At 31.1% G+C, this 26,903-nt stretch overlaps 2 protein-coding genes across 17 annotated transcripts in view; one reads left to right on the forward strand and one right to left on the reverse strand.

Annotated features, from left to right (window-relative positions):
• The window catches only part of LOC139502288 (otoferlin-like), a 135,544-nt gene extending 118,807 nt beyond the window's left edge, over positions 1-16,737 (reverse strand). For 3 of the 14 annotated variants that reach the window (XM_071291738.1, XM_071291779.1, XM_071291720.1), the window contains exon 1: positions 8,348-8,556. In XM_071291738.1, coding sequence (XP_071147839.1) covers positions 8,348-8,426 — 79 coding nt within the window. In that variant the 5' untranslated portion in view covers positions 8,427-8,556. Of the gene's footprint in view, positions 1-8,347; positions 8,680-12,456; positions 12,543-16,594 lie in introns of those variants that run through there. The other 11 variants (XM_071291772.1, XM_071291756.1, XM_071291764.1 and 8 more) reach the window with 9 other exon arrangements.
• Positions 16,738-16,779: 42 nt separating this feature from the next.
• Positions 16,780-26,903, forward strand: part of LOC139502362 (KICSTOR complex protein SZT2-like) — a 106,283-nt gene continuing 96,159 nt past the window's right edge. For all 3 annotated transcript variants that reach the window (XM_071291826.1, XM_071291831.1, XM_071291832.1), the window contains exons 1-8: positions 16,780-16,983; positions 19,023-19,148; positions 19,895-20,077; positions 20,861-20,938; positions 21,795-21,887; positions 22,501-22,632; positions 25,174-25,321; positions 25,716-25,942. In XM_071291826.1, the coding sequence (XP_071147927.1) occupies positions 16,939-16,983; positions 19,023-19,148; positions 19,895-20,077; positions 20,861-20,938; positions 21,795-21,887; positions 22,501-22,632; positions 25,174-25,321; positions 25,716-25,942 (1,032 nt within the window). In that variant the 5' untranslated portion in view covers positions 16,780-16,938. The remainder of the gene's footprint in view (positions 16,984-19,022; positions 19,149-19,894; positions 20,078-20,860; positions 20,939-21,794; positions 21,888-22,500; positions 22,633-25,173; positions 25,322-25,715; positions 25,943-26,903) is intronic.

Here is a 26,903-nt window from a genome sequence, read left to right on the forward strand (position 1 = left end):
TTCCAATAAATCAATAAAATTTTCATCACAATACTGATAAGCTTTTCACTTTAAGTATCAAAGTCATTAATTAAACATGTAGATTAGCTTTAGTAAATCAATAGTAATTAACTGTTGGGATAAAATCAAACAATTAAGTTTCTCCCAGGGACAATGGTGACTGGAACATGTTTCTATAACTCACAACAAGTAGAAACATGTGAACTCAGCCTACAGTTGTAATACCCAGGGGGGGCAAATCAAACATCATCTATAAAACATAACAAACAAACTTACTTCCTATACTACAGGGAAAGAAAACTATCAATACTCAAATGCTAGGTTTGGCTAGTAAATAAATATGCAGAATAAATTTGAGAGAGAAAAAGGTCCAATGAAAAAGGCAAACATTGGGCAAAAAAACCTAGGATCCTTCCATATGATATTTTGCTAAAATTCGTATTAGTAATAGTGTTCTTAGAATTGAACAAGGGCGTCACACTAAAACCCCTGTAGAAGAAAGAATTTGTCCTTTGTGCCTCTTAGAAGTTGAAGATGAATTTCATTTCACTTTAAAATGTACAAAACTAAATATAATTAGAGACCAACTGTTTTCCAAAATTAGTGAAATAGTTCCCTCTTTTTTTAAATATGACTAATGAAGCAAGATTTAAATTTTTATATACGTGTGTTGAGACTGATATAATTAGAATTATTGTTAAATTTATAAGCGACATGTACATTGCTAGAAATGCTTTATTAAGCACTAAATAACTTTGTGGTACCACCTCCTCATATAATGTTTCTGAAATTGGTATGATATATATATGTTTGTATGTTTGTGTATAACAAATTTGTATTGTCTTGGTATCAATCCTGTAATTTTGGATTTTAAACCAATAAAAATTACTTACTTACTTACTTACCAGTGGCGGATCCAGGGGGGGGGGGGGGTTCCGGGGGTGCGCACCCCCCCTTTATTTTTGCCGATCAATGCATTTGTATCGGGACATATGTTTTGCACCCCCCCTGCACCCCCCCCTTTGCCCTGGGTTAGCACCCCCCCTTTCGAAAATTCCTGCATCTGCCCCTGCTTACTTACTTACTTACTCCATATGAGCCAACAACAATCTTACAGGTATCTAAATGACTTGCTCTTAACCTTTAATCAATAGGATAAAGCAACTAAATGGGATGTTTTGGTAGGACTATCAAGGCATTAAAAGGTAGAAATTATAATGGCCAAATGTTCCAGAACCTTAACAAGACTAAAAGTAAAATATCATTGATATGGCACTATATTTCATGAATGTGAATTTTTAGCTGCTGAGGAGCATATCAAGTTAAAAGCAAATTATACTGGTTTTGTTTTCTAGTGAAATGTTGAATGTGTCCATCATAAAACAATGAAATCTTATGTTATTGGTAGTTGGAAAGAGTTGTATCTACTGGCTGAAATATTTTAGTGTGCTTACTGCCAAATGCCCTTCGGTCAACACAAAACTTATCAAAAGCACTCAAATCAAAACATTTAAAAGGCAAGATGAGTGGTTTATTATTGTGTGTATATTTAAAAAGTAACATATACCATTTCTAAATAGATGACAAATAAGATAATTCTACAAATAATAAACATTAAATAATAAATGATGTAGACATTTAAAGTAAGTGTTGAATTAACCTTTGGCCTCAAAACTTAATATAGCATGCAACTATATAAGAAATGAATTTAAATAACCATCTATATATCCAAATTTAATCACCTATCAATAATATGATAATTTAAATATAAACAGTAATTTGCTCCATATGTTTAATATTGAAATATCAATACTAATATTCAAATGGATATTAAAATACCACCTCCATAATACACTATTAAATATTTAAATTGATAAAATTGTCATGATAATGTAGTAGACAAAAGCTTACTAAAAAAAAAGAACAATATGTTTGCACTGCTCAAAGTATACCGGTACTTAAAAGAGGGACAGATGGACTTAAAATTTCAGGACATCTGGATTGGGCCTTTATTTTTGCGGGATTAGTAAGAATTTACAAAACAAGTGTTAAATTCATCTAAGCAAAATTCATCTTATCCTATGAGAGAGTAACAGTGGTTTAAATATTGAATTTTTACATTAAAATGCAGTCTGGACTCATCAAACTAATATCTTTTCTAACCTTAATATACTGTTTAATTAATGAAACAGTACATAATGACCACACCTAAAATTAATGTTCTGTGCAAAATGTTAAAATGGAGCAAACCTGGCAAAAATGTCAGTAAGGTAAAAGACTCTTACTAACCCCTCATCAAAACTTAAATAAGCTTTTATCATATTATATTTGTTTGATAACCAATCAGACAACAGTCAACCTTCAGAGACCAAATAGTGAGAATGCAATGAATAAAAGTTAAACACACAATCTCGAACAATAAGCAATAATGTAACTCTAAATGATACATTCTGTTTAGGTCCACATAAGTTTTGCTGTTTACAGGCTGAAGACTTTAAGATTTACAAAATAAAACCATTGGTTTAGTAGCTGATCGTAGCTTGTTACTAAGAAGCAAATCTCTGAGCTAAGTAAATGTAGATACACAGATTTCATGAACACATAAATCTTATATAGAAACAACAGGTTCACCTAAGGCTACAATTTTGGAAGCCAAATTGCATGCAAACCTTAAAACACAAGAACTTGAACAGTAAGGCAAAAACTGTCTAAGATCAACTTTGCCTAATGGAGAAGAAGTCTCAATATAAATAGAAAGATGTGAATTGAGTGTCAATGATACAACTTTCTATCCATTATTTTGAGCTTATAACTAAAAAAATCTGTCAAAATGTATTATGATATGCATATAGATAAACATAACTCTGGCTACCAGGACATATAGTACCATAGGGGACTGATTGTCCACAAGCAGCAGAACTGGTCCAGTGGTAGTAAAGTAGCAGTCATGCACAAAAACACAATTTAGGGAATCTTTAAACAGGTATGCTTGAAATCAAATGTTAACAAATTGTAAAGTTTTAAACATTTGAAAGCATTGAAACAAAAAGACTTAAACAGGACAGCAAACACCATTAAGGGAAGATATAACTTTCTTTTAAGTATAACCACTTTATCTATATTATGAAACATGACCAAGTTCAAATTTTTCAAAGTAAATACAGAAAAATACTTCAACACCATTGAATCTGAAATATGTAATATAATCAAAGGATAAACATATTGGATAAAATATGGAGTTGAAAAACAAACAGAGGAAAATCATATAGAATGGAAAAAGAGTGGAAAATCTCATAGAATACAACTGTTATTGACTGTTTATAGCATTCAGTTTCTATACCTAACAATACATCAAAGCAGTCATCAATGAAACCAATCAGATAATTTAAATATTGTTCCAGTACAAAATATTGTAATATATCATAAAAAACAGGAAATGTAACACGGAAATTAACAGTATGATAATAAGTTCATATTCAGGTAAACATTGTAAGGTTACAATAAAGGTCAAATTGTTTATATATTGGTATATTCTGTGTAGAGCCACATATAGTTAGCTTTAAAAGGAGCTATTATTTCTTGGATATTACCACTGAGAACCAATTAGCCTTGGGTTTTTTATCAAGGGGCTATTGGATATTTCTACCTCTAAAGGTGTAATAGGAAACATAAACATGTAAAGCTATAATATTCAAATTAATTGAAGGGATTTGGAGATTCTGAGATTAATTTTATGGATATCTAAAAAGGGGGGATACATAGGCTATTGGGTACATCCTTAATATGAGTATGGACAATTGATGCAAGGTTCAACTGTGTTTTTATGTTGTTTGAGTGACCTCATGTGTATTTTTATCTAAACAAGCCACCAAGTAACTGTATAAATAATTTTTGAAGGTAAAAAAGGATGTTTTACTATAAATAGGTTAAGACTAAAATTTAGACAAGAAATTTATGGAGTGTGAAGAATATGTGGTGTCTGCTTTCTTAAAAAAAGATCAACATACCTTGCATCACAAAATCTGTCAGATTGACCTTCCATGAACCATAAAATTGTTTCACATCAGTGAATCACAATACCACAAAACTCAATTTTTAGTGGAAAAACTCCATTTTAAAAATTATAAATTATTATCTAAAATCTTAACAATTTATGACATAACAAGTCTAAATATTTCTGACTAACACTAAATTGATGTGTTGCACTGAAAGTACTCGTTCAGTTATTTTTCAAATATTGTCACAATTACTTTTGGTAAACAACATAATATTTAACTTTGATTTTTTTTAAAGAAAATACTATAATTTCTAGACTGTTTCTGTGATGATTGTATAAAAAAAACCTTAAAATTCTTAGAAACTTTTGACCTTATATGAGGTAGGAATGGCCTCTATCTTTAAATGTCAAATGCCCTGCTCTTCACCCTTCCTTCTTACTAATATGAGCTAAATTTTGTAATTGCTGTTTGAGAACTTATTTTTGAGTAACTGTTACCCCTATATGGAGTAAAATCTTACCTTATTTTTAAAAGCATTACTGTTAATCGCCAAATAGGCGAACCAATTTCTCGAGGACTTAAATAATTATATCTGTTTTACTGTGCTTATCCAGTGACCTTTGGGGTATCACAATAGCAATGGCCAAAACAGTTTACCAAATGGCAGTTAGATTTCTTCTCCAACTAACTGATCATCTGGTAAAATATTTTAGCAGATTGCTCAAGTGAAATGTTGTTAGTATGAAGTGAGTGCTGTAAAATCAAAAGTATACTTACCATCCAGATCCAGTTAGTTGATATCTTTGTCATTTGTTTCAAACACAAAAATGACTTACTATAATATGAGTCACTGAATAAGAAGGTCTAATTTTGACATGGAAACTTCTATCATAAATAGATTTTATAAATAAATAGTTGAAAACATTGTTTTGTAAGTCTATAATTAATAGCTCCGTTTTCCAACAACAAGTTAGTGCATAATTGTAATTTGGATTTTTTTTTCTAAAGCAATTACTTATCTGCTACCATTAAAGGGAAATAATTTACATTACTGAAAATCAGCAAAATGTTGTCACAATTTTTGTCTAACAAATATCAACTTTCCTCATTTAATTTGTTTGTACAATACTTTTATGATTATTAAACTTTTATCCTCTGTTTTGAAAAGAAACAATGAAATTTATTTTTAAGATGATTAAAATTTTGAAAAAAATTGTAGGCAAAATCAGAAGCTAGGTATCATTGATTAATTTTTTATTGTACAATAATTCAATAAAAATTATTTCCCTTTAATGCCAGTAGATCAGTAATTTGTATAGAAAATATTATACGAATCATAATTACACAATAACTTTGTCTTAGAAGACAAAGCTATAAAATATACATCTACAAAACAACGGTTTGAACTATTTATTTATAAAATCTATTTATGATAGAAGTTTCCATGTCAAAATTAGACCTTCTTATTCAGTGACTCATACTATAGTAAGTCATTTTTGTGATTAAAACAAATGACAAAGATATCAACTAACTGGATCTGGATGGTAAGTATTACTTTGATTTCACAGCACTCACTTCATACTAACAACATTTCACTTGAGCAATCTGCTAAAACATTTTACCAGTTGATCAGTTAGTCGGAGAAGAAATCTAACTGCAATTTGGTAAACTGTTTTGGCCATTGCTATTGTGATACCCCAAAGGTCACTGGATAAGCACTGTAACTATTTATTAAATTTAAATTGAATAACATTATAAAATATTGCATGTATGGAAATAAGCCCTAATATTTTATTATGGTTGTCAAATGTTATGGATGCATTTCACCTTTTGTAAAATTGACCTCCTGAAGCTTTTTAACCATGAACTGTGGAAAGTATGCCGATACAATATTCTCTATGTGTAAGTTATCAAAAAGAAATGTAATGTTATTCAAAAAGAAATTATTTCTTACTTTAAAATTAAAACTTTCAATTATAGAAACTCTATCATGCAATTATTTCATAAAGTTGTTGACAAGATCAGAATTAAAAATTGATAGAATATTTCTAGTGTACATCAGATCTGTATTTTCACAAATAGCAATTATAATAGTCTTGACCGTTTAATTTAATACTATAACCATTACAATCCTATCATTGGGTTCACTTCACCTTTGGTCCATCATATTAAAATATTATTGTTTTGCATGTGGTGAAATTAAATATATAGTCGGTTTATGGATTAAAATGATGAATTGCTGTCAAGATGATTGCAAAACACTATTTTATTTATTTAATTTCTATAGGACAGAGAAAATTTAATTTTCTGAAGACACTCACTATACATGCTTTAATGTTTATTTTCTATATTCTTTTAAAAACAACAGATATACCAAGTGTATACAATACTGACAAATCAGTCATGTATGGATATACCTAGCTTAATCCTTTAAGGACATTTGGTTCAATGTTAAATTATTTGTTTGGCTTTACCCATTAATCTGAGATGCTGCCCCTAGGGTTTAAAAGGTCTCTCAATCTCTTTTCTTTTCCTATTGTTAAACATCTATATCAAATTGTGTATGATACAGGTGATAATAAACTAAATTATTTAAGTTTATTTTCTTAACATGTATTCATTGTACCTTTCAAACTGCCCTCATATAAACAATAATGAAATATTTAATGGATAAGAAGAAATTTCAAATCCAGCCATGTAGAAACAAAAATTGGAAAACATTCTGTCATATTTATATAAATCTCATTCATGCAGCATTAATACTTCTACCCAAAACATTAGTATAACAAGTAACTTCATTTGCATCTGAAGAAGTCAACATATGATAATTAACTTCTGCCAAAAAATAAGTTAACAAGTGAGTCTACTGCATCTGGAGATGTCAACATATGATAATAAACTTCTGTCTAAAAATAAGTTCAACAAGTAACTTCCTTCTGCAGATGAAGATGTCAACAATTTTTTTCTCTGCCAGTGAAACCACATATCTATATTGTTAAAATGGATTTTTGACAGCAACTGAAATATTTCAGCCAACCAGTAATTACTACTGGCATTTTTAAACAATAAAACACTTTTACTGTCATTAGTTACTAGCAACAAGTAACTCCTACTGCATTTCAACTATTGCCACAGAAACAAGATTTTTGTGTTGGCTTTGAAGAAGTTTAATAAACAGCTGGTACAGCTAAAGAAGTCCATAAATAAACAGCTAGTACAGCTAAAGAAGTCCATAAATATCACTTCTGTTTGATTGATTGTTTAACCCCACTTTTGGGTTATTTTGTGGCAGTCAGTTTTTATGGGTGTAGGAAACCAGAGTGCCTGGAGGAAATCACAACCTTCGACAGGAAAAATGACAATCCTAGTCAATTAAGATTGGGTTTAGTGTAACCCACACGAGCAGGATTCAAACTTACAACCTCAGTGGAAAAGAAATCAACCTTTGGTGAGATATTGGAGAAAGAAATCTTTTTGGTGACCAACTGAGCAAAAATATCAATTTAGTGATTAAATGGGAAAAAAGTCATCAAGTTTTGGTGAGTTACTGGTGAAATACATCCATGTTTGATAACTAACTTCATAAAAAATCCATCTTTGGTAAGTAACTAACCCAAAACATTAATTTTAAGTAGGCAACTGTCGAATAAATGAACTTTGGTTGTTTTTTTCTTTAGTATTTAGCACAGATATGTTTAACTCCTGTTTTTCCAAACATCTTCAACAAAGTTAGTACACTATCTCTAGATCATTTGTTCATGAAAATTTTCATTATTATTGTTATTGTTCATCAAACATTCTGTAATTTTAATGGTCCTACTTCAATCATTTTAATTTGTTTTAACCTATATTTTGGTTGCAGTCCATTGTTGTTGTCCAGCACATCAGTTATGAAGAAGTAAACAATTCATAAATAGACCAAAATAATGAGTATTTCAATCTTTTAAAATATATTGTTATATATAGTCATTTTCTTCATTATTTCTTTTTAGGTTACAGACCTTTTTAAGAAAATTATTGAGCAATCTTTTTTTAAAGTTACGAAATCAGGATAATAGAGACATAGAATGATCTATTGTATCTCAAGCATGTTTTCATGACGTTGTCCAATGTGTTTATAAATGGTTTAAAGGGTATTTATTGTTATTGGATTAGGCCTCTATCTTTGCGGCCTGGAAAGTGAACTTATTCATCTACCCATGAAAAAATATACAAAAACATGTAATACAATACAATATTAACATTATAATGAAAAACAAGCTTCAGTAAAAAAAAAAAGTAAATGAACTCTTTTTTTAAAATTGAAAACAAAACTACAATGAAGTAATGATATAATTTGAAAAGCTTACCTCTAAAAGTGACTTTAGCCAAACGGTCTCCTTTTCCTCGTAAATTTTCTGCATATTTCAAATGCAGAACTAAAGCCATGATAGATAAATGCTTATAATAATAATAAATAGTAGTAGAAGAGAGAGGTAAATCCCAAGCTATGTCTTAAAACATTTCCAATACATTGTTGTGAACACTGTTCGCTCTCTCAGCTATTAGAATGTACTGGTTTAAATCCCACCCCATACAATTGACAACAAAAGACATTTAATCTCTACTGTACACTCTTCATTTAACACAGATGTAAACAGGCGGGTAATACACGGTAATTAATGATCAGTTCCCTCCCTTTAAGGCCCTACCATAGACAATAGGTAAACTGTTCATTGATGAGTGCTATTGATCAATCCTAATACTAATATCACAATTTCCCTTGAGCCCTATTTCTCCAAGCTTTTCACTTATATAATTCATTCCATATTAATGACTATTTTTTCTGTTGTTATGGATACCTTTTTAAGCACATATATCGGAATTTTTGTGAAAAAATTTATACCTGAAACAATGTGCTATCTTTTAAGTACATGTTAACTATAGTTATTTTTATGCAGGTTTTAGGAAATTTGGAAAAAGCTATTTTCTAGTGATGAATTCAATAGTTTTATTGGATTTTGAAAAGACTAATTGGACTTCTATTGTATATAAGAGAGCTTTATTTGATTAGGTAAAGCAAAAGCATGTTATAATATCATGAATATTTTACGTTTCTATCTCAGTGAAAATGAATGTTTATCTTTCTATTGTAAACTTCTATAGCTACTTTTACAGAAAGCAGTCATAATTATTGAGCACAAAAACCTCTATCAATACATACATGAGATAAGCTACGTAAAATCATAAATATTTGATTGTTTTCAAAGAGTGAAACTTGTCACACTCAACCCATTTACCTCGGACTCAGCTTAATGATTTTCCTTCAGAAATATATTTTGATATACAAAGAAAATTTTCAAAGCTATAATAATTCAAACATGAAGCAAAAATAAAACTGTCTAAATCAAATAGAAATATGTATTTGCCTCTCATATTGCATTTTTTTTCTACTTGTATAAATGTAATTTTTTTTTTACAGCAAATTCCAACCAGTATGAAGCTACAGGTAGATTCTTTGGTTAGATTCCTTGTTAGCTCAACCATGAAATGATTATTACCTCAAAATTGTGAGGAGCATAGCACAAATTCATCATCCAATGAAAACACTCATATCAATGGCCTGTTTATAATATGTATGTTTTATACAAACAGGTTTCCCTAAACAAATTTGCAAATTAAATTTCATTTCTTATAGTTTTTGATTGAATTAAAAAAAAATCTATGTATTACAATAAATTAGAAGCGGAGTTACGGTTTATTTTTTGTTCAAGGATGATGTACCCTTGTGTTGATTCAATGCTAAACAAATGGAAATTTTATAGCAAATCCACAGCATTTCCCCTTGCACTTTCATAGTTGGCAATTTAGTACTTGCTATATGGAGGTTTCTTTTGCAAGCAGTGCTAGAAATGATTTCATTAAAACCAGTTTATAAATTTAGATATTGGTTTAAACAATATATATATGGACCAATTCAAGTACACCTTCTAGGGTGCGCTCGAATTTCGTGACTTCGGACGAATTTTTTTAATTTACATTAACGGTTGTCTAGGACTTTTTGTTAACAATAAACGCTATCACATCATAGAAAATCAAGTGAGTAATCTATGCTTTTTAAAAAATTTTAACAAAAATATCTGTGGATTTTCTACAAAAATCTTGGTTGATTTGCCACAAAATCCCGTTTAACTTTTAAATGCAATAAAACTACAAATAATAATGCTTGATCGAAGTTTCCTCATTGTAAATGTACAAAATGGCCTTTTTCTATTATTTATTATCTTTGATGTTTTTATATTATTGCAGTTTGAAACATTCGTAATTCAAAGGCTACAGAAGGGGCCATTAACCTTATACATACACATAACTGGATTTATAAATGAACTGAGTAATTGATTGAAATAAAATTGGCTAATCAAACACACCTACGACATGCTTTTGAATTAGCTTATACTTATCAATAAATTTTAAATTTAGATTGAGAACTTATTTTTAAACTGACTTGTAAAACAAGTTTTACAATGTTTATATTCTGTCACTAGTTCTGATTGGTTCTCTGTTTAACTATTGACTCCAGCCAAAGGCTTGTGTACCTTACCAAATAATGATTTCATGGTTGAGCTAACAAGGAAGCTAACCAAAGAATCTACATTTAGCTTCATACTCATTGGAATCTGCTGTAAAAGGCAGAAAAAGTTTATTTCAATAATGTTTTTATCGGTTTCTGTTTTAAAGCGTGTTAATGTTGTACATATAAAACATTTCCCTCAATAACTTGTCTAAACTGGTAAAGAAAGAGCAACTGAAATAACCAAATATTGAGACATCACAGACAGTAATCAACTCAACTGTTTGATTTTTTGAGAGAAAACACTGAAAATGTTCAAAACAAAAAGGTAATGACCATATAAAAAGCACTTAAAGTTACCACATAAACATAACTATATGGTATGGGCAAATGTAATAACAATACTATCATAAAACCACCATAACTATTGCAATATTCATCTGCCAATAATGGACTACTGACGTCATTTGCAACTGTAATTTAATTTTCCCAGCATTCTTTGAAAACAAAGCATGTATCGGGACTGTCTATGTATGGAGGTGACGTAACAGGTATTGGTATCCATTGATTGGACGAACCAATTATGACTAAACCTGAACATGACAAGCTGTACATATGTCCTATAACTGTAAATTAACTTAAGTTATTCTATCCTGTAGCTTATATTCCCCAGATACCCTTTCTATTTGGTTATACAATAGATAATTGTGTTAATTTTCTGTAATGCCAGATTAACTCCAGCAAACAAATAAGCACAAATAGATTCATATAAACAAACCAACAGACATATTTGCAGTGTAAGATCTTCTTCAATATGTCAATTTTTCATAATAACGGTACAAACATTAATTTTCGTGGAGTTAAAATTTCGTGTTTTGTCTATATGTAAGATTTCATGGGGATTTAATTTTGTGGTTTCCAGTAAATGGTAGTGATGTTATGTTTAGGTTAAATTTTCGTGTTTTTTAAATATTTTGTTGATATGATATTTCCACAAAATAAACAAAATTAAATCCTCCACGAAAATGTCTGCTTTTACAGTATATTGTATTCTACCTGAGTAAGTGACTAAGTCTGTAGCCAGTTTAGTAAAACTGTTATGTAATGTAAACACAGTTGATATAAAATGAAACTAAATAAGAGTTTAAAAAAAATTCACACTTAATAAAAAGTTATTTAAGACTATAAAAAATCCTTTCATATTATTATCAAAATCGTGTCTATGAAGTTAATGAAACTCCTACAGGAAATTGAATATTTTAGAGAATGTATTTTAAAAAGTGACAAAATTATTTAGATCTCGGTAAATAATAGATATTAAAGCAGGATACATTTATCAAATAAATTTGCATCAGTGCTTCACAATCAAAAAGCACTTTAGTATGTTGGTGAAGTATACTGCAGTATAATTAGACAAAAACACAATTATCTGTTTTTAAATTCCAACAATTATGTCTAAATTGATTTCAATATAGCATATCTACTTCAAAACTACTAATCAATAATGATTTGAATCTGAAGTAAAGATTTATTTTAATTAAGAATTGAATGCTTCTTTTTGTAACTTCATTGGGGTGTAAAAGCGTAGACCGAAGTACATTTAGTATGAAGCGCGGAAGCGCTTCATTCTAAAAATGTGTGCACGGTCAACGCTTTTACAACCCCATGAAGTTACAAAAAGAAGCATTCAATACTTATAATTACATTTTTTAGCTATGATCATGAAAGCACGAATTTTTATAATTGTTTTATTTAATTCACCTGTGCACTTTATTGTGGGACCACGTGCTATCATGAATGATAAGTTTTATTGAGTAGTGCAATTGCTCAAGGAATAATACGTGATGTGCAGTTAGACAATCAGAATAAAGTACTATAATGAAACATACATCTAATGTAATCATATACCTGTAGTATCTGTACTTTAAAAATACATCAGCATTTAAATAACTCTAGCAATGGGAGATAACTCTTATCTGATTCTGATATCAAACCTACAACAAATAATGGGAGATAATTCTAATTTGATAATGTTTTATACTGCCAGAAGTTAGATATGATATGATCATTATGAAAATCACTCAATTAGATGACAGATCTTGCATGCTTAAAAAGATACACTCATAAATAACCTGTTGATACAGTGTGGTCCCACTTTTTTGCAAATACAGGTTGTACTGTTTAAAATACAGATTAAACTCTAAAATATACAGACCAGAGGCAGATTAAGATATGGGCCCAAGGGGCCTGTCCCCCCTTTTCTGTTAATAATTTGGTTGATTTCATAGGGAATAGTGAAGCATGGCCAGAGTGGGCCCCTTCTTAGGCAGTCAGTGGACCCACACTTGTGAAAATTTTAGAATCCGCCACTGCAGGCAATGCTGTCCAAAATATAGATGATGCTAAGAAAAGTAAAAATAATACTGTCCAAAATACTGATCATACTGTTTAATATACAGATTAGTTTGGTTATACAATGTACTCCAGGATACCAATCATACTGTCAAAAATACAGATTACATTTTTTCTTATACAGGTGATAATGTCTAAAAAAAAACCATATTATACAATTCAAAATACAAATCGTAGTGTCCAAAATACATATCATAGTATATACAAACTACAGAGTCAGATTGTATTGAAGGATACAATTTATTGTGCCAAAAATGCAGATTATATTGTTTACTATACAGATGAGCATGTCCAAACTACAGATTATACTGTCCAATATACAGATAATAATGTACAAAAAAACCCACAGATTTACTATTCAAAATATTTTAATTAAATAATCTAAAATAACAAATGGCTGAAAAACAAAGCAGAGAGTAAAACTTTAATAGAATTTTCAAAGAGCAAATAATAGATCAAAGATATGTTAACTGAGATGAAACTAACAGGTTATAAGAAACTTATATAAAACTAAGGAAATGTTATATGAATGCCAATGAGAAAAGTATACCGTAAATAATGAAATGTTGTATGATTGCCAATGAGAAAAGTATCCTCCAGACATCAAAAGACCAGGATGTAAGCAGCTTAAGTTCACCATACAACCTTAAAAAAACCCACCTACAATCAAGTAAGCAATAAAAGGCCAAGAATAGGACAAAATGTATATCGATGCAATCAAGAAAACCACACATTTGCATGATTAAAACCTGTAAGATTATTTTCAGGGAGAGCCATAAAAGATTATCAATTGACTATTATCATCCCTATGGTCTTTCTGTACATAAACATTTTGATTGGATGGGTGGAATATCTGACAAGGTTCCTGAAACTAGATATAAAAAAAATGATAGTGGCTAACTTTGGTTTCAATTGTCTTTTTAAACTGAATGGTTTCATAGATTATGATTTTTTTTTATAAGTATTGCAACACAATCCAATCTGGCATTAACATCAGGCTATGTTAAACTATATGTTCTTACACGCCTGTGTCCCTTACCTGATTCTTCAACAATAACCATTTTTGTTAAAAAAAATCATCATGAATGGATAATTACTCTGTGACAATTTCAGTCATGTTGAAATATTTATAGATTTTTTCCTACTGAACATTTTTACTTTTAAAAGTTTTTATCTACATTTTTGTCAGTTACCCTTTTCAAGATAAAAGGCAAAAAATCCAAGAAACGGTAAAAACAGTTTTAAAGGGAAACATGCATTCTGTGAGTTTTGCATGGCAACACATAGTCCACTACCAGTTAAAAATTATTGTATTGGAACATAATTCTAACTTGATCTATAACTTTTCATGCTGAAAACTATATAACAAATATCAAGTCAATATCTTCAAGCATGAATTTTTCTACGTCAAAGGACCATAATTCTTTACAAATTCATCAGATCTGTTTAAGTTTTAAACTTGATTTTTTTCATGAATACACGATACACCAAATATCAAATCAATATTTTCAAGCATGAAGGAAAAAAGTGTGGAAAACGGATTTTCCAGACTGATGGATGGACAGACAGACAGACAGAGTGCAAACCTAAAGTCCCCTGCGATTTTGTCAGTAGGGGACTAATAACTCTAAAAATGAGTCAACTAGATTTCAGCCATGATAGCTTATTTGTAGATCTTGTTCTTTGGATCATTTTTGCTGTATAATTTTTTTTCTATCAAAGTAATGCAAAAAAAAAGAAAAAAAATGTGATTGCAAGAAATTATCTTCAATAAGGAGTCAACTGACATCTTGTCTTGCTATTTGCTTTTTTTTAATAAAATTTCTCTGTATCTATTTCAGTTTTAAAATTAATAGACAACAAGAATGTGTCCATAGTACACGGATGCCACACTCGCACTATCATTTTCAAGTTCAGTGGACCGTGAAATTGGGGTAAAAACTTTAATTTGGAATTAAAATTAGAAAGCTCATATCATAGGGAACATGTGTACTAAGTTTCAAGTTGATGTGACTTCAACTTCATCAAAAACTAACTTGACCAAAAACTTTAACCTGATCTTTGCACTATCATTTTCTAAGTTCAGTGGACCCTGAAATTGGGGTCAACACTTTAATTTGGCATAAGAATTAGAAAGATCCTATCATGGGGAACATGTGTACTTAGTTTCAAGTTGATTGGACTTCAACTTCATCAAAAACTACCTTGACCAAAAACTTTAACCTGAAGCGGGACGAACGGACGGACAGACGAACGGACACACAGACCAGAAAACATAATGCCCCTCTACTATTGTAGGTGGGGCATAAAAATGAAAAGAATTGATGAATTTACATTTAAGGGCTGTAACTCCCATAAGAAGTAGTCTGACAGTCTTGATTTAAATGGGCAGCAGGTAAATCTCAATATTTTCAACATTTCTGCAAAGGTCAGGTTTCCTTTATTCATAAGGGTTTTCATAATAAAAGACAAAACTTTCATTTTACCCAATATATTCTATTTTTAACCACATGAGCCATCTTGGTTGACAGGCAGGGTCATCTCACATATTTCTAGAATCTAGATATCCAAATGATGATTCAGATTGTGACCAAGTATGTTGCCCAGTAGTTTCAAAGGAGAAGATTTTTGTAAAAATTGACTATTAAACAATGGATGACTGACAGGAGACAACAGATGCAAAGTGATGAGAAAAGCATTTCAGTCAGGTGAGCCATTAAAAAACTGTATATTTTTGGACAATAAAAAGCATCTAGCCATATAGTAAGCTATAAAAGGCCCCAGCAAGTAAAATGTGAAAACTTTATCAGCCTGACTTATAATTAACAAAGCAAAATAGACAACTTTGGAATTCATGCACTTCCACGTAAATTTCCCATGTCACAAGTTTATGTTATTCTCTCACAGTAAGAACTGATGAAGTTTATTCGTGTCAACCCGTTTAACTTCTTATAATTGAGCACCCCAGGGGCAGATCCAGCCATTTTAAAACTATATGTCCCCATTCAAATGCATTGATCGGCCAAAAAAAGGGGGGTTTCAACCCCCAGAACCCCCCACTGGATCCGCCAATGCACCCATCAACATAATGATGACAAAGGGCCAGGTACTAACTTACTATGCCACCAATGGCTTTCATTCATTCATTGCTGCCATTGTTGATCAATGTTGGTTGCTTGACATTCAGTAGTCCAAATAATTATGACGCCTTGGACGGCTATTTTATAATTTTTTTTTGGACGCCCTCCTGCGATGAGGGAACTTAATAATACAAATATAAAAATACCCTCAGAAGACGGCAGATTATCTGGACTAGACGTTCAACAGCAAATATTTCATACATGTGTAGGAGGACCATTGCATTCATAACTAATTAATGAAAAAAAAACTTGATAAACTTGATAATGGAGTATATGTCAGGTGTTGGTCCATATAAGAGTGCAAATTATTTAAAATAGAGTACCTGTCTCATTACTCCAAGCAAGGACGTATAACTAACATACTAATATACGTCCTTGCTCCAAGTAAGGATTTGTATATATGATAGTGAGATCTCAGTATATAAACTTGAAAGAATCTTTTATTAATTTTTTGCTCACAGTAAATGCTTTTTAAACTCTAAATTGAAAATTACTTGAAAAAATGTTGAACTTTATCTTGATCTTCTTTTTCCATTTCATTTTGTTGTTTTGCATTGAATTGTAGTTGTAAAGCGAACAGAATATTGTTGGTGGTCTTGATGTTGCCTTTGAAGTATTTAGAACACTTTACCGTACTATTTAAAACGTTTCGCTGATTATTAAAACATTTATACAACTTAGATCAAAGTTCGTCTGATCACCATCAACATGCAAGTCCTTGAACTGTATTGTTCAAGTTAAAAAAGTAATGACATTCGTCAACAGTCAGTGACTGTTAGACTGGTAGATCCGATAAACATGACTGAAAAATTTATATGAAATTGCAAGAAAGAAAAATATGGAGGAAAAAGCACCAGAAGATGTCTCCGAAGTTGAAGAGAAAGTAGGTCGACAGCTGATTTGCAGCTGATCAGTTGATGATCAAATGCAGCTTTTGTAGTTTTGATTTGAGAAAGCTTAATGTTTAAACAAAGTCTATGCCAAACCCAAATACTACTGTTGGTTTCTAGATTTATACAAGTATTGTTTGGTATAGCAATTCCTAAATGTCATAAATCTCCATAAGATTGTCAGTTTTCCAATCAAAGGTCTGTGGTTTTCTCAGGGCACTCCAGCTTTCTCTACCAATAAAAACTGGTCTCCATAAATTAGCCCTAAAGTGTTGTTAAAACACCAACAAACAATACACCTTATCACTATTTGTCCACCATTATTTGACATCTCATTTTTAGGGTTCCCGTAAAATTTTGACATCATAATATCTGACGCCATAATTGTAAAGTGTGATTGTTGTTTGACTTCAATAGTTCAAGTGGGGTGATTCTGGGGTCAACTGGGACAGATTTCCAATTAGCTATAAGTTGTATAAATCAGACAAAGTACAAAAATGTATATACACAACTCCTGTTAAAACCATCACAGTGTTATATACATGTACAATTCAAAATGAAGTATCTGGACACAAAGTTAACACACATTTGTAATAAACCATGATTTTTGCAAATAGAATGAATCATAATTAATTATTATTGTATCTAAATCCAGATTAAAACAGTGATAATTATTGTGAGAAACCATTTGCATCTTATTTGTCCATGTAAAATTTATTAAAGAAATCTTGGGAGTACACTGTAAGGCCTCGAATGATGCATGTCGTTCCGAACTTGCAAGACTACCATTGAAAAATAGGATAATGTTATCTTGCATTAAATTCTGGGACCATTTAATCACTTCAGAAGGAAGTTTAGCATGTTTAGTTCACCAAATATATAATGCTACAAAAAAAAAGCAACCCATGGGTTAAAAGGTTAAATATTATTATTCAAAACTTAGGTTTATCTTATTTGTCAAATGATAACCTTACTATTAAACCCCTGTTTGGTTTTATAAAACAAAGACTAATTGACCAGGGTTTTCAGGAACAACATGCAAATATTTCAGCATCTCCAAAATTAACATTTTTCCAAAGTGTTTACAAAATCAGTGAACGGGCAGGTTATGTTGATGCTTTAAAAAATAGATCAGATCAATCATCATTATGTAAATTAAGAGTTAGTGCTCATAACCTTGCCATTGAAAGAGGAAGATATTTAAAAGAGCCCAGAGATCAAAGAATTTGTGAAATCTGTAAAAGTGGCGAAATTGAAAATGAACAGCACATGCTGCTACACTACAGAGGTTACTCCAGTATTAGAGAGACTTTTGTATTAAAAATGTTCAAAATTACAGGAAAAAGTATATCCACATTGTGCGATAAAAATAAAATAAATCTTATACTTAATAATACACCTTATACGGCACTAAAATTATCTTCCTCTTTCGTAACAAATTGTTTAAATGCAAGAAGTAATCTATTGTAATAGATTTTCATTATACCTTTATTAATCGTTTATTCACATATATATATATATAATTGTTTGTATTTTACTACCATGTATAGCAAATTGTTTATCCATTCGGTCATTACCATTTATTGTAAATGCGTTTGTGCCAATAAAATATTGTCTATTGTCTATTGTAAATTGAACAAGAATTAAACACTTGAATATTATAATACTGCTATTGGTTACAAATAATCTGGCTAAATTTAGACTTTAACAAACAGGATTCTCTTAGGTTAGTCTTGATGACACAATTTGACTATTACCATTGAGGTTAATCATAGAGGCGATTTAAAACATTTCAAAGAAATGCAGGAACATTTCTAACAAATTAGTAATGGAGCAGTTGGTGATAGATGAATACAATTCACTTCCTGTGTTACTGTCCTTTTGAGGCAATCATAACTTATCTTCTTATTTTTTTGCTTACCGGTACTTACTGTGGTATTATTCAGTTACATAGTTACATTAAATAGGCTAAATGGACAGATACATCAATTTTATTTAGCAACGTACTAATTTGTGGTTTTTTTTTTTGCAGGTTCTGAGAGCACGAACGGTGTATGTGTTGATGAAAGAAGATTACAGGATATCTAGAAATATTAGAGCATCATGGTATTTCTCAAATCTTGACACAGTTATATCTTTTGTTCCAAGAAAATCACTGGTTAGTTTGAAACTTAGGGTAGTAATGCATATTGCACTTGTGCAAAACTTTTGAATATTGCCTGGTAACTTTTAGTAATATTCTACAGCAAAATGATATTTGTGAAAATCAGATACCCACAATGTTACCCTGACAGGACAGAAAGTTATCACAATTGTTAAATAGCAGCATAGATTGTTATTTAAGTCATACTTTCATATTTCTGTAATTTATTTTTAGGTAGAAAATCATAAATCAAAGATGGGAGACATTATTATGTACCAACCAATCTATCTGTTTGTCTGTTTTTGAGTTAGATTTCTGGCTAACAATTAAAGTAACATATCTTTTGAAAATTTAAGACAATGTCATGGACCATAGAATAGAGGTCAAGTTTGATGTGAACTAAATACTGTAAACCAACTTATTTTTGGGGATACTTTATTTGGCGATTAACCACTTCTGAACCACTTCACGGCTATTTGATTTCACGCTTTTCTGACTAACTTGATGAGGTTTAATTTAATAAGGAACAATCCAAGTTTTACATATTTGAGACAATTTATATCCACCTTACTTTTCTACTCACGAAAGTCGTGAAAAAATAAATCGCTTGTGAAAATAAATTGGTTTACAGTAGTTATGCCCTTAGTTTCCTTCAGAAGATGTATTTTTGGAAGTTTCTGGATAATAATAAAAGTATCACATGACCAAATATTTTGAAGTTTGAAAGATTGATATCTATTGATGTCTATTAATATTTTTAGGATAACATTGAGGATGAGTTGACTGTATTGTCTGTCCTACCTCATGAAGATGATGTCCCAGATGAAAATCAGCTCAGAGATGGATTTAAATTCAAACTGCTCCCTCATTCCAACATCATATTCCTGGCAAAGCGGTATAGGATAGTGTTTGTTTTAGATCTTAGCCACTCAGCTGCATCAGTCGTAAGTTTTACATATTTAATGATGTTTTCATCATAGAAGGATTTCCAGTTTCTTCTTTTTTATGCATCTATAATTTAGATTAACTTATAATTTTGGAAATTTACATAACTACATCAGTACGTGTAACAATAGGTTCAAAGATAATACCGGTATTGTTTTCAAAGAATTAAAATAATAATGATATGAAAAAGAGCCTTATGGAAATTCTTAATTTAATTGGTGAAAATAAAATGAAAGACTGAAAACTAGTCCTGACAAAATTTTTGAAAACAGGTAGTTTGTTAAATACAATTACAAAAGGGTTGTCTTGACAAGTTGTGAACACTTAATTTACATGCAATTTTAGAACATGTTAATTTTTTATTTACTAGATTTTCAAAACTTAAACTAGTACCAAATGAAATTTTAGGGTATAAGATCAACAATCTAAAGCAGACAACCTTAAAACTGTACAGAAACACTTTGTCTATATAACAAAGTTTTATATAATAAGGGACTGTATAAACCCAAAGTTTACATGGTAATGCATGATAGTTATATAATAATATCACAGTTGCAGTATAATAACATTGTTTTAAATTGTTATTCTCTACCTTGATTGTTGCCATATGGCTATACCTTGCACCCATGTTAATATTTGTGTGTGTGAAATAACAAATTAAAAAAATCTACCAGCAAATCCTCAAACCAATGAAAATTCTAACCTAACAACTCAAGAACATTCAGTTTTTCGCTGCAGTAAATTTTGTTTAAACACAATGTAATTTTTATTGTGTATTGTAGGACTTAAGGACTGGAGAAGTTATACTGAACAAAGTTATTCCAACATTAAGAAGATGTCTGACAGGAGTTGTTAGTCCTGTAAGTTATTAATTATTAAGGGTGTCAGAGTACTTTGTTAGTCCTGTAAGTTATGAAGTAAGGGTGTCAGAGTACTTTGTTAGTCCTGTAAGTTATGAAGTAAGGGGGTCAGAGTACTTTGTTAGTCCTGTAAGTTATGAAGTAAGGGGGTCAGAGTACTTTGTTAGTCCTGTAAGTTATGAAGTAAGGGTGTCAGAGTACTTTGTTAGTCCTGTAAGTTATGAAGTAAGGGGGTCAGAGTACTTTGTTAGTCCTGTAAGTTATGAAGTAAGGGGGTCAGAGTACTTTGTAGCTTTTAATAAGGTTAAAAAATATTTGCTGCTTTATCTGAAGCAAACAACAATTGATCTAGCTTAAAAGTGGTTGATTTAGATGATTATAAAAAAAATGTGCACCTGTAGAGTAACAGCAGTCTAGCCAAGTTTGTCTGAATCAGAGGTCTGTTATGGCATTGACAGTGCATGATTACTTACATTATGATGAATTTGAAAAGTTATTTACACATTCATACAAATCTATTATTTTTTTTGTACTATATTTTCTCTGAACATTTCATATAAAAGTATTTGGTGCGATGAACTAAATATGTAATGCTGTAGTTTTTCAATAACATCAGAGGAGATGGCAGTCAAAAACTAGATTATCCTTTATAGTATAGCCATCATTTTACATCAATCCTAAACCGATTTATAATAAAGATAGAAGTTTATTCTTCAGAAATCAAAAATAGATCAAAATAGTGAAAATTATGTATGCTTAGGCAAAAAATAGAAAGTTTTTATAGGAGAGTGATGGGGATTAATGATAAATTTTATCATGTCATTACATTCCATTAGTGTTTATTTTTGTGTTTCAGTTTATCTTGCCTGGAACAGATCTGCTATATGAACCTGAATTATATGTTACTGTTATAGCACATACACCGCTGTTGAAGTGTACAACTAATCAGGTGGGTAATAATTTAGAAAGCAAATAGATAAATATAAATTATTACTAAGCAATGCTAGCACTGCAGTTATATGCTTATCATAAACAAACTTACAACTGAACAAATAATAATTTAGAAGCACATCAAAATACAACTAATTCAACTTTGTGATCTCAAAAAGGATCTTTTCATTACATAATTACATTGCATAGAATGGTTAATTTTGATTTGCTGACTTCGACTATGAGGTTGTCCACTATTATAATTATTTCTGTTTGAGATTTAACAGCTAAGACTACAAATGCCATCCATGACAAACCAGCATATCAGATAGTTTTTACAAAACCACATATACTTTTTATTGTGTGTACAAAATTTTGCTTTGCACCATAAACTTTTGAAAAAAATCAATTCGTTGCCTCTAAATCAAGACAAAAATAAAAGCAATTTCATAGTAGACATATTAAATAAAAAGGATGTCGCATCAATTTCTAAAATGCTTTGTTGATGTTATATAACAATTATCTATATTGTGTTGTGCTTTTAACAATAATGTACATGAATTAATTTATTTAAAGAACGAATTTGGATAAAACACTAGAAAAGACAAATTTTGATTAATTTATCATTGCAGGTTTTAGCCCAAGGCATCCGTGTTCTGAAAGGAAATGTTGAAGACTTTCTAGCCATGATGAAACAAAGATATGACAGCTTTGAACAAAACTTGGCATCAGAGTTTTCTAAATTACAATTACAGCCAATGATTGTAAGTAACAAGGGTTCCGGAAATTGTCATATTGTCCGGACATGACCGAATCTGAAATCTATTTGTCCTAAAAGACAAGTTGTGATTTCGGACAAATTTTATTATTTTACAGAAATAATTTTGATCATTTCATTGAGGTTTGGTTTCTTCATTATTATTAAGTCTCCCAAACAAAGTTTGGAGACTTATTGTTTTTGCTCAGTTCTTATTATTTTTATTATTCTTCTTCTTCCTCTTCTTCCTCTTTTTCCTCTTCTTCCTCTTCTTCCTCTTCTTCTTCTTCTTCCTCTTCTTCTTCCGCCACTTTAAAAATGAACTTGTCCGCAGCATTTCTCCAAAACTACTTGTCAGATTTACTTAGGGTTTCATAAAATGTTAGACTAATATGTCTAGGTGAGCCATCAATCGTTCGTTCATTTGTGCATTGGGGTCTATTAAGGGGTATTTTTGGGGCAGAAAGAAGGGAGGGGTTTACTATAGAACCCTATGGGATTTTATTTTCTAAAATTTTCAAATGAATATAACTTGAAAACTGTAAGTGATAGATACATGCAGTCTTCAGAAATGATTAAAGGACAATAAAACAAATCACATGAAATATAGGGGGAGTCCCTGGGGGGTCATCCCTACCCCCTTCAATTCGAGAATATGCTTTTAACTTGTAAACCGTCCAGATACCCACCCCTAAACCATATATATTCTTGTATGGGACAATAAAACTAATCAAATGAAATTAAATAAAAGTTCCTGGGGGTCACCCCCACCATGTTCAATTTGAGAATGTGCTATTATCTTGTAAACGGTCCAGATCCCCACTCCTAAACCATATCTATTTTTGAATGGGACGATAAAACAAATCAAATGAAATTGAATGGAAGTCCCCGGGGGTCATCCCCACCCCGTTCAATTTTAGAATGTGCTATTATCTTGTAAACGGTCCAGATCCCCACCCCTAAACCATATCTATTTTTGTAGGGGACAATAAAAAAAATGAAATGAAATAAAAGGAAAGTCCCTAGGGGGTCACCCCACCCCCTCTTGTTTGAAAACTTGTAAACAGTCAACATCCCCACCCCTAAACTATATATATATTTGTATGGCACAATAAAACTAATCAAATGAAATTAAATAAAAGTTCCTGGGGGTCACCCCCACCCCGTTCAATTTGAAAATGTACTATTATCTTGTAAACGGTCCAGATCCCCACCCCTAAACCATATATATTCTTGAATGGGATGATAAAACAAATCAAATGAAATTAAATGGAAGTCCCCGGGGGTCATCCCCACCCCGTTCAATTTTAGAATGTGCTATTATCTTGTAAACGGTCCAGATCCCCACCCCTTAACCATATATATTCTTGTAGGGGACAATAAAACAAATGAAATGAAATAAAAGGAAAGTCCCTAGGGGGTCACCCCACCCCCTCTTGTTTGAAAACTAGTAAACGGTTAACATCCCCACCCCTAAACTATATATATTCTTGTAAGGGACAATAAAACTAATCAAATGAAATTAAATGGAAGTTCCTGGGGGTCACCCCAACCCCGTTCAATTTGAGAATGTACTATTATCTTTGGTTCAGATCCCCACCCCTAAACCATATCTATTCTTGTAGGGGACAATAAAACAAATGAAATGAAATAAAAGGAAAGTCCCTAGGGGGTCACCCCACCCCCTCTTGTTTGAAAAATTGTAAACGGTCAACATCCCCACCCCTAAACTATATATATTCTTGTAAGGGACAATTAAACTAATCAAATGAAATTAAATGGAAGTTCCTGGGGGTCACACCTACCCCGTTCAATTTGAGAATGTACTATTATCTTGTAAATGGTCCAGATCCCCACTCCTAAACCATATATATTCTTGTAGGGGACAATAAAACAAATAATATGAAATAAAAGGGAAGTCCCTAGGGGGTCACCCCACCCCACTCTTGTTTGAAAACTTGTTAATGGTCAACATCCCCACCCCTAAACCATATATATTCTTGTATGGGACAATAAAACAAATCAAATGAAATAAAAGGGAAGTCCCTAGGGGGTCACCCCACCCCACTCTTGTTTGAAAACTTGTTAATAGTCAACATCCCCACCCCTAAACCATATATATTCTTGTATGGGACAATAAAACAAATCAAATGAAATGTAGGTAAAGTCCCTGGGGGTCACCACCACCTCCTCCTTTTTTAGCTCACCTGACCTGAAATGTCAAGTAAGCTTTTCTCATTACTTGGCATCATTCGTGAGGTGTGTGACACAGGCTCTTGAGAGCCTCTAGTTTTTGAAAAAGCCACCAATTTGTAAGTTATCTCAAAATATTAAATCAATGGGATTATGATAATGATATTGGGAGAGATAATAATCAACCATTAGCTCTAAATGGTTCTGACTGAGACTGTGCAAGTTATAAATAAATTAAACAAATGGACAAAACCATAAAGATCAACAAAAAAATTAACAAAGAATAGAAAAAAGTCACATGAAAATTTATATAAAATAAAAGAGTACATGATGTTTAAATGATATTACCTTTTAGACTGAAGATTTAACAGAAGTGTCAGATGGAGAAACAGTTTGTGGACAACACAGTTTTAACATCCCCATGAACCCAGAAGCTGGAATTATTAATCTTCTCAGACAAGGATACTTTGCTCTGCAACTTTTACCAGAAAATTCTAGTGCAGGTAAATATTTAAATTTATCTTTGTCAGGGATACTTTGAAACTCATGTTTTACTGAGAAATTCTATGCTAGGTAAATATTTTGATTTTCTGAGGTAATGGTACTATTAAATTTAGTTCTTACTAGCTAGATAATTCTACAGTAGGTATATATTTCGATTCTTTTAGGCAAAGGTTATCTATTCAGCCAATTCTGTACACAAAAGATAATCTTTTTTTTTAATGATGTTTAAAAAATGTATACACAATGTTGAGAGTGCAGAAACATATCTGCTTGTAAAATATATATGTTTTAGTGTTATGTGTAGTCATAGCTGACTAGCTTTCAATGACCAGTTATAATTCAGTGGTCTTTTTTACCTCTGTGTGTACAATTACATATATGTATATGTTTCAGGTATATGTGTTGTAACAGATGGCAGTTTAGGAGTCACAGTAACTGATTCAAACAGATTTGATGCTCTTATGACACAGTTAAGAAACAGTACTATTGCCTGCTCATTCCTGAAGATGGGTGACACTTATTGTGCACGTGCTCAGTTTGGACATATACCACATGTAGAATTACTTCAATTCATATCAACAGCTACATTTGGAGCCTACTTTTCTTCATGCCCAGATTTAGTAAGAATTAAGAACCAATTGAACCTGACACAATCAATAATTTACATAACTGTAAAGTTCATTTCGATATCAAAAGATCATTCTTCTTTTCAGTAAAAATTTAGTGTATTGGATGCTCCAGACTGTCATATTTAAGGTGGTCCGGCGCACCAGTAGAAATTTGTCGATAAAATCCCTGATTGAATCGCAATTTCGTTTTTTCACAAAACAATTTACCTGCGAAATTAATTACATGGTACTGGAGGTACTAAGTATTACAATTGAATAATTACATTAGATGTATGTTTCATTATAATACTTTATTATGATTGGCTAACTGCACATCAGGTGTTATTCCTTAAGCAATTGCATTACTCAATAAAACTTTTCTTTCATAATAACACGAAGTCCCACAATAAAGTGCACAGGTGAATTAAAAAAAAAAAATATTAAATTTGTGTTTTCAAGATCATAGCTAAAAAATGTAATTATAAGTATTGAATGCTTCTTTTTGTAACTTCATAGGGTTGTAAAAGCGTTGACCGTGCACACATTTTTAGAATGAAGTGCTTCCGCGCTTCATACAAAATGTATTTCGTTCAACGCTTTTACACCCCAATGAAGTTACAAAAAGTAGCATTCAATTCTTAAATTAAATTTTTATTAATATCGAGGTTAAGCGTCCTTCACAACAACACAAAATGTGGAAATTTTTGGAATGAGTCAAATCGACGGACAAAAAAATAAAAAAATAAGTGACATTCAAATGAAAGATCTGAATAAATTTTATGAAATTGACAAAAAGTAATGTAAATATAAAAAATCAAAGGTAAAAAAATGCGAATGGTTTAATTATATAGTTGATTGCAATGTAATGGATTGTATTATGTATATCATGTGAACAGTGACAGACTTTAGATAAGAAATGTATTTCAGTTTTTCTGATCAATTTTTAAAAATCTATAATTTTACCTGGGGACTT

The sequence above is a fragment of the Mytilus edulis genome, chromosome 1, assembly GCF_963676685.1.
Source record: "Mytilus edulis chromosome 1, xbMytEdul2.2, whole genome shotgun sequence".
NCBI lineage: Eukaryota > Metazoa > Mollusca > Bivalvia > Mytilida > Mytilidae > Mytilus > Mytilus edulis.